Genomic DNA, 12,142 nt, shown 5'->3' with positions numbered 1-12,142 from the left:
AAATGCAGGCAGGCCAGTTTTCAGGGCAGAGGTTTGGCTTATGTTTGGACGTGTCAGACATTTAGATATCATAGTCAAATTTACACCTGAGTCCATTTTTAGTGCTTCAGTTTAACATAGGGCAGCTGAAGAAGGTGAACCTATTGCTTCCTAGGAAACAGATGACCTTTAAACACATTTTCTTAACTATGTAAATAATGTTGTACTTCAACAAATTTGGAAGGTGTGACCTAACAAAGTTTGGACAGAAAAACACATTCAGTAAATGTCTTTTTGTTTCGTTTGCCTAAATTTAAGGCTTATTTTAAAAAAATGTTTATCAATCTCACTATACGTATATGTACATATACATACACTAGACAGGTCAACTTAGATTATTGAGACATTTTCTCACAGTTTTCATCCTGGGCGATGCACTGCAGCGGGATACCGAAGAACGAGGTGTAGGAGTCGTTGTACCAAACCAGCAGCTCTGTTCCTCTGGGGATATCCATACATGCTCTGTAGAAGATGCAGGATCTACAATACAGACACAGGCATGTTTAGTTTGAAAAGTGCATCAAAAGTAAACTTCACCACTCTCTCAGGTCATGTTGTCACTTTTAAATTACAATGCAGGGTAGACATTTAGTGCAGTTTATTTATTTATTTATCCCAACATGTAGTGATATTTCTTGGGAGTTGCAGGGAGTGCATAATTCAGGCATTCATCCTGAAAAAATAAGGTGTTTTACTTGAGAAGAGCTGAAGGAAAACCAAAAATATTCTCTAGCTGAATCGAAGTTAAGAAATAAACACTAAATAGATAAATGCAACCATTTTGATATATAAACAAATTCATTCATTGGCAAACCTGAGAACTGATTTGTGGATAAAGTGTGATGTTTCAAAAATATATAATTGAGCTTTGCAAGAAAATTACAATTTAGAAAAATAACTACAAACAAATAAAACTATAAAAACTTTAAAGTTATGAACACACAAAAAACACACCAAACTATATGCAAATGAACACACATATCCACATTATATGCATTAGAATATTGAGGTCAATAGTGGTTCAGTTAAAAAAAACAAACAAGCAAACAAAAAACTTTCAGAGTAATAATGCTAAACAAAAGTGAAAAGCATTAATGTTAATCTATCCCTCTGTGGATCGGCGCCCTACAGGTTACAGATCAGGTCACTGAGGTCGTCCTCCCAGCAGCTCCTCTCTGTCCCAACCTCACATATAAAAACTAAAGGTGTGCAGGCTTTCTGTTATTGCCAAAGCCTCTGGAATAGTCTGCAATTACACAAAGTCCACAAAGACTCGCCTATTGCTGTTTACTTCGAGTCGAGTCTGAGGTGTCTCATCATTTTTCTCAAGTTGAGTATTGTTTCTACAGACTTTTTATTCACTGATTTTTTTTAATTAATATAATTTTAACATTGCCAGCAATCACTGCAAAGATTTTTTTCAATCTATATGTGTTTTTCTGCACCATAGAGCACAGCTTATCTGCAGTGTGTCTCTTTGCAATATGGGACTCAAGCGACCTCCAACGTCCTATAGGTTGCTGAACACAGGTTTCAACAAAGGGTGCGGTTAAATCCATGACTTCTTGCAAAAGCAACATCAGTATATTTATGGCAGAATGTTTAGATTTCTGCCTTAAAACGTGGCTGGAATCCGAATGTGATCATTCAGAGTAAATTTCTGTGTGTGTGGACAGCAACAGGTTTGTCATTTTTCCCGGTTAATCACAATATCATCACAAACAGATTGGACGTAACTGCCAACTTGACCACATGTAGTCACAACGTGATAGCAGACTGATGCTGTAAAGATGTGGTCGCAGACCTTTCCATAACTTTGGTTGTGCAGAAGTCTTCAAGCAGTGGTGTGACTCTAGCATTAACTGTGTGCTGACTCTGGAGAGTGAAGGCCATTGTATGTACCTGGCTAAGTGGAACCCACCCTGAGGAGAGGTTTATATAGACTGCAGAGGTTTATATATAAAAACATACAGAGACAGCCACAGACCATTAAGTGTAAAGCACATCTTAAACATATTTTTCTTTTATAGGTACAGACCGCTGGACTTCTGGAAGGAAATAACTTAATTTTCCCTGCAAGGAGCCATGTAATTTTACTCTTTACCTAGAAGTGAAGCAGCACCAAAGCTCTCTAAAACAATAAAGAAAAGACATCGAAGATAAGCGCATGCCTGATTTATAGATGTGTGGATAACAACTTTGATGAAAATGTTGAACAAACTGTCCTTAAACCCTACTTCGGATAAAAAAAGTCCTGGAAACAAGATGGTGTGAGGTGGTTGGTGACTCTTTCCAGGTCTGATTTTACAAAAGCTTCCCATCTGATAACAGCTTAATTTCACATCGGACCAAATCCGAATGATTTATGGGAAATATCTGGTGTCTCTCACTCTGTTCAGACCAACTAATCACCATTATATTGTTCAAACATGCAGCCACTGGGCTGTCGGTTCCCGGGTCACACCACCGCTAAAACAAACACCTCATCCACCCAAAAACATCTTTGTAACAACATGAGCGAAATCCACATTCAAAACCACATTTTCATACCCAGACTATTTTAAAACACTTTCCCACATGTTTTTCTCCCACCGGGGCCGTACAGTGTCAGACAGACCAGATTGTAACAGAGGTCACAGGTTCAACTCCCTCACGACTCCCTTGTTTTTTTTTTTTTTTGCCAAAGTGCCTTTGAGCCAGAAAACCTAGTCTGTGCAAACAGCTTGTGACAACCACTTAAAGTGAAATCAAATTACATTTAATACAAACCATAACTCCTTTTTCTTTTTTTAAATTTCCATTCGAAGTGCACCAAGTTCCTCAGTATAAGAAATGTTCAATTAATAAAATTTGACTTGATGTTTCAAAAACACCTCAACACTGAACCTGCTCATCCAAGAAACACTCAATACTAATAATGTATTTATTTATTTTAGATTGATTTTGTATCTTCAAGGAGACATCAGTTCTCCTGAAAGTATCTATAGAAAGATATACAATCAGAATTTAGGCAACTTTATTTTTTCTGGTCAAGTGACTCTCTGGGGAAGAAAGGGTTGAACAAACAGTGAGAGTTGGAGAATTTAAGGAGGACAAACGTTAAAGCAGAAAAACACACACAAAAGTTAAAGATGATACAAAGCAAAATCAGACAGACAGGAGAGGGAGGTGGGAGTCAGCCAGTGACATTATGCTTAATTAATTAAGTTACGAAACATAAAACTAACAAGGGAGGAAATGGAAGAAAATGTAAAAATCAAACATAGAGACAAACAAATTAAAAGGAGGACTTAGAAATACAGAAATATGAGTTACATTTGCACTTAACATTGGGGGAGACAAAAATAACAGAAAACAGAAGCATCATAAATCTCTTTAAAATGGTCTTCCTCTCAGATTCATCAGTTTAAAAGATTTATATGATTTTTACAACATAAGATACTGAAACACACTGATGGCAACAATAACATCTAGAGCTCCCATGATCACCATGCATTCCTGCAAAAGTTGCACAATTTGAATGCATGATAACACTCAGCACAGCAATACTTTATTTTGGTTTAATAGTAGTTGATAATGACCCTGGCTCCGCCCCCCAAAGACACAGCTGTAGTAGTCTAATTTGTAAAAAACAAAATAAAATACAAATACTACTAAGTAAGTATTTCAAAGACGCCTATCAAGTGGCAAGATGTGTGTTTAGAAAGATTTTTATAGGACTACACTAATTAAATTCACTTCGGTTTATTAACAGTGCACACCTTTCCCATTGTCTACCGTGAAGTCCTGGCAAACTATTGCAGATAATTGCTATTATCAACTGACACTGAGGGACTGAAATGGACCTTCCAGGTTACGTGAGTACTAAAAGATCTGCTTATGTAAATGTTCATGACTATGATAACAGGAATGAGGCATTTCCCTCTTGTAATGTGTTATAATGTCAGAGAGGAGTTAATGAAGCCAGACAAGTCCTGAAGATCTGCGTTTAAGAATGTGTGTGTTTTATTAATTCTTTCCACACAGTGACAGGAGTAAGGTGTTTTTGGATCCATGTGAAAACACAGCTAGGAGGGACTGGGTTATAAATCAAACACACCCAATGACCTCCCCGGAAAAAAAGGAGAAAGAGGGGTGCACAAATATGCAGAAGCTTGTATGCATTAAAACAAATGTATGTATTGAAAACATGCGTATTGAACACATGCCACTACTTTCAGGTGGGGCTGTGTTATAAATCAAACACGCCCAACAGGCTGCGGTATGAAAAATAAAAACCCCTGCTGCCTTACAGCAGCCGACAGAGTTCAAAACGATTCGTCTGGCAGATCAGTGGGGCAGCGTCGTCAAGCGTCTGATCTTCTTCTGTTGTCTGTTTTCATAGAAAGCAAAGGTAAAAGCTTTATAATCAGGTTTTCAATAATAACACATGCCCGTCCATGTGCGCGGTTCAGGATTATAAATCACACAACTCCAACACCTCACAAGGAGTGCGTATGTGTCTTCATTTGCTTGAATGTGTTAAACCATTCGAGCTGACAAAATGTCATAAAGTCATGACTTCAGACTGAGTCTAAAGGATCAAAGACCGACTTGTAACTCGAGAATCTCGAGCACGAACATAAATGCAGGAATCCTGCTCTGTTGCCTCATCAGTCTTTTCAGATAAAAGCCTGTTTGTCTTAGAAGAGGATCATTTGAAAGCATCTCCAGGAACTCAACAGGGAAGTGAACTCATGTCCTGACACACCTTTTTTAAAAAATAGATAGAGGTTATTAAATGTGTAGTTTGATAATGTGGATGTGTCTTAGCTTGGATCAGTATTACCAGTTTTTCCAGCCCTGCACCATGCAAGCCCATTAAGGTAATTTTAGACTCTGCTGTGTTTTTAATGGGAGGGCCCTAAAGTTGGAGTTTCACTTCAGTCTAGTTTTTCTGATGGGAATCTAGCTAAACCCAATATATTACTATAAACAGAGACATTTTAAGAGACAGGCATGGTGCTCAATTATACATGACTTTTCTGAAAGAGCAACACTGGTGGTAGAAGAATAATGCCCAGTAGAAATTAGATTTGACTGGTAATTCTGCACACAAAGTGTTTAGATTTTCATGACCAAGATCAAGTTAAAGTTATTTTAGATAATGCTTTAAAACATATGTCCAAATAAGTGTCTTTTCAGGGTTAGGGTTAGGGTTACATTTACAACTTTCACTACATGTATTTTCAGTTCCCCGTCACAGCTGTTAGCATAATTGCACGTTAGCATTAGACTTTTGAATCTATCAGGAAGATGTTTTAGTCACCTGACCCAAGGCTCTTTATAATACTGTGTCAGTAAAGTATTAGATAATAGAATGTATTGCTGTAAACATAATTGAAACTGAGTGGCTGATGGGAACCCTGCAGGGTGTCAGGTTTCTGTTGTCAGGCTGAACAATGAAAACATTTCATACTTTTTGGAATTTGGCAGGCGTTTGTCAGTGCATGTATCCTGCCGTTTAGGTCTCACACAAACTCTTCCTTGACATTATTCTATTTTGAAGCAGCTCTCCTATCTGGTATCTGGTAAGTATAAAACAGAATATCTGTGTGTTTAAATGCATATTGTTTGTGTATATCTGCAATCCAAATCTTGTTTAGTCATTCGTAACTTTCAACAACTGGAAAGAAAGTGTGTGGTAAAGCACTTAAGTGGGGTCAAATAAATACCTGCTGCATATTTAGTGACAAAAACAACGTAACTTACATAGGTCTATGGTGATGTCATTAGCATGTTTAGAAGTAATGATTATTTTCCAATAGAAATGTACAAAACTCTGGAAAATACATTTGTAAATCCAGTTTGTATTTCTGTCTATATTCTATTTCTACAGAGGGGTTAGTTCATAGATTAGTAAGACCTTTAAGCACTATTTACAAATGTAATGCATATTTGTAAATTTTTGAATATTTTTGCAAATTTAGCATTATCAAACATGAAACTTTAGTAAAATTCTAATAGAAAAAAAGTTGTTTCTTTTTTCATTATTTTCATCCTGGTTTCCTTGAAAACAGACAAACCGACATGACGGTGACTTCAACCAAAAATATGACAGAATGATGTTCCAGTAAAATATACCACAGCCTCAGGTAAGTGCAGCAGATTTTTACTTTGCAAAGCAAAATCAGTATTCAGCACGAAAGCTGTAATTCAGAATTTTTGTCTGAATCATAAATTAAATATTTGTTTGTTATCACAACTTCTGTCAAGTTAAAGTTTGCAGAAACTAAAAATGTTGATACTCGTGCACTTGTTGAGTGTAATGATTTTGAATTATTTCATGTATGTGTTCAATGTAGCTTGCCATCACCAGTGTGTGAATGTGTGTGTGAACTGGTGAATGACTGGATGTGTAATGCGCTTTGGGATCCTTAGGGACTAGTAAAGCGCTATATAAATACAGGCCATTTACCATTTTTTAAGTTATATGTTTATTGTATTTTATAGTATGGCTTGGTGCATGGTACTTGATACTTTGGCTACTATTATTCACTATTCCTATACTGGTCAGGTGAATAATGCCATTCTATATTTGGCGACATCTATGTTTAAATTCTATACATTCACCAGCCTCCAACTGTCACACAAAAGAATCTTGAATGGTTAAACATGTGAACATCTTATCCTTAAATACATTTGTTTATGAAACAGTTTATGATTTTTTGGAGAAACGAATTCTTCTCCTTATACTAACATTCACTTCTGAACATTTGTGCTTCTAGTAGAAAAATATTTTAGCTATATTGTTTGCAGTAATGAAACAATGAATTAATTTTGCTGTTAATCTGAACTGAACTCTTCATAATTGTATTTAATTTTTTCAAATTTAACAGACACTGAACCGAACTTCTGTGTGGTGGAGTTTTGTTTGCACAAGATGGCAACTGGTAGGTCCAGATGATGTTTGTGTGCAAGAATAATATAGGTCACATAAAGAAGAATAAAGGCAGCACACACACACACACACACACACACACACACACACACACACACACACACACACACACACACACACACACACACACACACACACACACACACACACACCTGTGAGTTGGAGAGAAAATCGAGAAAATGTACACCTCTAACCTTGGCCTGTGTTACCATAAAATACCACAAGAGGTTCATGTCATTCTTGGGCTTTTCTTTACCGTATAATATGAAGTTCCTTGAGGAGACAACTGTTTTGATTTGGCGCCTAATCAACAAAATCAAATTGAATTAAACTGAATAAAGAGCAGACAAATGATCTACAATAGTGTATTCTGCAGCGCACAAAGCATTACTCTTTCCTGGGATAATAGCAATCCTGTTCTAATCTTGATATTAATAGAGAAGGGCTGATAATTTCCTGTCATAAAATTGCAGCAATATGTAATGCCTTGGTTTTCTTTTTTTTTGTCCTCTGTTTTTGTCTTTTACAGTATCTGAACTCAGAATTGTGATTCTTGGAAAAAACAATGACGATAAGACAACGCTGAGCACTTTCATCAGTGAAAGATATGACTGTCCTTATCAAAAGAAAAACAAGCAGTTTACTGAAATTAAAGGAGAGTGGAGGAGAACTCCATTCACTTTATTGAAAACATCAAATATCTTCATTGTGCCTGCAGAAAGAGTGCGATATGAGATAAAAATGTGTATCGCACACTGCCAACCTGGACCAAATGTTCTGTTGCTCCTAGTAAATCCTTTGGATTTCACCGAGGATGATAGACAAAAAATGAAGTTCATCGTGAGTTTCTTTGGACGAGATGCTTTTAAACACTCATTGGTCATCACAACATGTAATGACAGGGGAGGGAATTCCTCAGTGAACCAACTCGTCCAAGACTGCAGACAAAGACAGCACAAAATCAGGCTTGATGAAAAATATTTTCTTGAACACGATCTTCAAGAACTGATGAAACAAATGGAGAAAATAGTAAGTGATAACAGGGGGTATTTAACTTTTACTGAAGACGCTGATCCCATTGTGGTGCCTACAACTACAAAATCCCCTCTAAACCTGATTCTGTGCGGGAGAAATGAAAGCTTGAAAACTTCAGCTGTTAATGCCATTCTGGGACAAAGAAAATGTATTCCATCTAAGAGCTCATCAGAGTTGACCAAACACCAGGCAGAGGTTTGTGGCCGTCGTGTTTCTGTGCTGGAGCTGCCTACTTTGCACGGAAAACCTAAAGAGACGGCGATGAATGAATCGTGCAAGTGTGTCGACCTCTGTGAACCTGAGGGTGTCCATGCCTTCATGCTGGTCCTTCCACTGGACCATCCTACTGATGAAGATAAGAAAGAACTGGAAGCCATCAAGAATACTTTCAAGAGTGTGATCGATAAGTTCACTGTCTTGCTTTTTATTGTTGAAAATCCAAATCTTGACCAGTCTTCAGCAGTGGAGAAGATTCTAATAGACAACAAAGACATCCAAGAGCTCTATAGGCGCTGCGGTAAACAACACATCGTTTTTGACATAAAGGATAAGCATCAAGTCGCTGATTTGTTGCGTACTGTGGAAACAATGAGAACTGTCGGTTGCAGAAGCTTCACAAAAGATATGTTTCCAAAACCTCCACTGAAACCAGTTTCAAGACATGTATCCCTTTTAAAGCCAGAAAATTGTAGACATCGCTGGACACCACCTATTAGGATGGTGCAAAGCAGAGAGCCTCTCAGGATGGTGCTGATTGGGAAAACTGGTTCTGGGAAGAGTGCCACTGGAAACACCATGCTGGGCAAACAGTGCTTTTATTCAAAAGTCTGTCTGAAGTCTGTGACAAGTGTTTGTCAGAAAGAAACAGGAGTGATTGACGGGCGCCCTGTCGTTGTGGTTGACACGCCCGGCTTGTTTGACACGATTTTGTCCAATAAAGAAGTTGAACAAGAGCTTGTTAAATGTATCAGCTTACTGGCTCCTGGACCTCATGTGTTCTTACTGGTGGTGCAGATTGGTCGCTTTACAAAGGAAGAAAAAGATACCGTGGAGCTCATCCAAAACTTTTTTGGTAAGAAGACAAAGGATTTCATTATTGTCATATTCACCAGAGGAGATGATCTTCGAGGTCAAACATTTGAGAGTTATATAAAAGAAGACAGCGAAGGATTCCTAAAACAACTGTCAGCTGATTGTGAAGGGCGATACCATGTCTTCAATAACAATGATCATAACAATCGTTCTCAAGTCAGTCACCTTCTGACCAAAATTGAAATGATGGTGAGGAAGAATGGTGGTGGCTACTACACCTCAGAAATGTTTCAAGAAGCAGAGGCAGCAATACAGATGGAAATGCAGAAGATCATGAAAGACAAAGCAAGAAAGATAGAGAGTGAAAAGAGGGATCTTATAAGAAAATATGAGGAGGAAATGCAAGTGAAGAGGAACAAGTTAACACACCTAACAGCCAAATTTGAAGAAGAAATAAAAGCAAACCAAGCCCAGGTAGCCAAAAAAATGGAGGGTTGCATTAAGAAACAACAGGAAAATATGAATAGAGAAAGAAAAAAGAGAGAAGAAGAACAAAGGACTAAGAAATTGGAGGAGAAGGACCAAATTTATAAGTGGGATAAAGAAGATGAAGCTCTGCAGAAAGAAATACAAAGACAAGAGATTCCTGCTGGGATCTTATTACAGAACAGAGAAATAATAAGAAAAGAAAGAAAGGCTTGGGAAGAGGAAAGAAGAGCATGGTGGGATAAACAATGTTTAGAGGAGGAAGAGAGATTTTGGGAGGAACAGAGACAACTTAAAAAGCTCAGAGAGGAAGCTATGCAGGAACTAGAGAGATATGAAATCAAAAGAAGACAAGAGGAACGAATCGGAAGAGAACAAGAGGAAAGACAACTGAAAGAAAACTATAGGAAGGAACTGGGAGAAATGATGAGGAAACATGAAGAGGAGGCCAGAAAACAAGCTGAAGAATGCAATGAATTCAGACAGAGATTTAACCAGGATTTATCAGCTGAGATGGAAAAATATAGAAATGAAACAGAAGATTTGAGGCAGAGTCAACAAAACCAAAATGACTTCATGATAATGCAGCTCAGGAGAAAAAAGGCCTATGACAAAGACTTCGACAAGCTGCAGAAAAGACAACAAATTCAAATGACTAACCTAAAATTATCAAGTTTGCACTTTGACAGTAAAGAGCAGCTAAACAAGCAAATTGATGAGCTGAAAAAAGAGCATCAAGAGGAGATAAATGAGTGGATTCAGGAACATGTGAAGAAAGCCACACAAAATAGCGCTTGTAGCATTTTATGAGAAGTTTTGCGTTTCAGTGTTGTTCAGTTTTTCAGTGTTAGATGTATTATATGTAAAGTCTGTATAAATAAAGTGATCACCATAGCTAATGGGTTTTGCACATGCAGGTCAGAGTAGCTGTAAAAGACAGCCAGGGTGGCAAGTTTCACTTTGTAGACATTTTTGGATTTCTTTTCTTCTTTGCCATTCGACACAGGTCAAATGAAGTTTACTAAAAAGCATTTACTCTGTTAATATATATGTATTCTTTTTTTTAAAAGACAATTGGAAAAGGAAGATGCAGAATTGCTGACAAAGCACATTTATTTTTATTTCACAGGGAGCCTTTTATTCTTGAAAATTGTCACTCCGGTGATAAATTTATGTACAAAAATAGGCAAAGACTGCAACAACACTTTTGAAAAAAAAAATATTGTTCTTATTTTCTCATATTTTCTCTTATATTCATGTTATTAATCACCATGGACGATCTGATATCTTCCTGTTGGTGTTGTTTCCACATCATCATAATAAATGTTGTTCCATGTTCAACATTGCAAGTGACCAATCACATTGTTGTGACGTCGCCCTTTTGTGCCTTTGAAAAATCTACTTCACTTGCGAGAAGAGAAACCGCTTCTGTCCGCCGATCCAGGAACTTGAATTCTTTGTATTTCAGGATACTTTTCTTCAATAAACGGTAAGCATTATACATATTGTCCTTACAGAGGCGGTTTCTCTTCTCTTCTCGTTTTTTTCAAGGTCGCGGATGACCTCAGGAGAAGGTGATTGGTCACTTGCAATTTTGAACCCGGAACAACATTATTTATGATGACGAGGGAACAACACCAACACGAGGATATCAGATCGTCCAATCACCACACTGGCAGAGAAAGCATGTCTTACACTGCAGTGCCAATCAGCTGGAGATTGCTACCGGTCACTTTGTTAAATTGGTCATAAAGAGGTGAAAATAAATAAGTAATGGTGCTGCACAGAAAACCACTTTGTGATTATTGATTTTACTTTTTAGCTGGTGTTTCTAGTTGAGCTCTGCACCAAAGGACAGCTACGACGAGGACGGAACATGTATGTGTGTCAGCTCTGTTGACTGTCAACATACAAACTTTACTTCAGTGTGTTATTACACTGACCTCTTCTTTTTGGCACACTCCTTATAAATGTTCTGGTTGCTTGTTTTGTTGTCTGTTATTATCAGCTTATTATTCATATGTAAATCTTCACTTTAAATCTCAATAGAATATGCTACACAAATTAAGCTTGACTGATTGAGAAAAAAAAATCTTTACAGACGTGAACATATTGAAATAAACTAATAAAAGGTGACTGACCTGTAGGACCACCTATTCTTTAGTTTGCATTGACTTGTATTATAAATTATGTGAATGGAATCAAACTAAAGTCTAAATAAACATGAGAGTCTAGTTTGAGACTTTTGAGACTCCAATTGGCTCTTCATTACAGTAGGTCAGAGTTTTACTGCATCCTTGTATATTTTTACTGCACAATAACTTTATATACTGCCAGGTAGGTTTGTGTATCACAAAGAAAAATAATTTATTAGCAGATTTATTAGCAGACATTAATGGATGAATATGATCTTATACCTAAATAATAACTAACTGTAGGAGACTAAAAGAAGAAAAAAGTACTATGTTACATTCCACCACTTCTTTCCTTTCTGATAACGCAGAACATTGTCAGATTGAAAGGAAAGGGTTGGGCAGGTGCATAGTTTGACAAGGTGTTTCATGTTTCAGGCGTCATTACTGAAGCGAGAGGAGAGGGGGGGCGGGGGGC

The 12,142-nt window shown here is 37.3% G+C and overlaps 2 protein-coding genes across 3 annotated transcripts in view; one reads left to right on the top strand and one right to left on the bottom strand.

The window, feature by feature from the left end:
- prdm6 (PR domain containing 6) overlaps positions 1–12,142 on the bottom strand; it is a 128,704-nt gene that overhangs the window by 35,923 nt on the left and 80,639 nt on the right. For both annotated transcript variants that reach the window (XM_026186579.2, XM_026186580.2), the window contains exon 6: positions 395–519. In XM_026186579.2, the coding sequence (XP_026042364.2) occupies positions 395–519 (125 nt within the window). The remainder of the gene's footprint in view (positions 1–394; positions 520–12,142) is intronic.
- The window catches only part of LOC113033146 (uncharacterized), a 12,590-nt gene continuing 7,394 nt past the window's right edge, over positions 6,947–12,142 (top strand). The window contains exons 1-3 of the mRNA XM_080309113.1: positions 6,947–6,971; positions 7,509–10,339; positions 11,355–11,410. Coding sequence (XP_080165239.1) covers positions 6,962–6,971; positions 7,509–10,339; positions 11,355–11,410 — 2,897 coding nt within the window. The 5' untranslated portion in view covers positions 6,947–6,961. The remainder of the gene's footprint in view (positions 6,972–7,508; positions 10,340–11,354; positions 11,411–12,142) is intronic.

Source organism: Astatotilapia calliptera, chromosome 12 (assembly GCF_964374335.1).
Source record: "Astatotilapia calliptera chromosome 12, fAstCal68.1, whole genome shotgun sequence".
Lineage (NCBI taxonomy): Eukaryota > Metazoa > Chordata > Actinopteri > Cichliformes > Cichlidae > Astatotilapia > Astatotilapia calliptera.
This window is presented reverse-complemented; position numbering and strand designations above follow the sequence as displayed.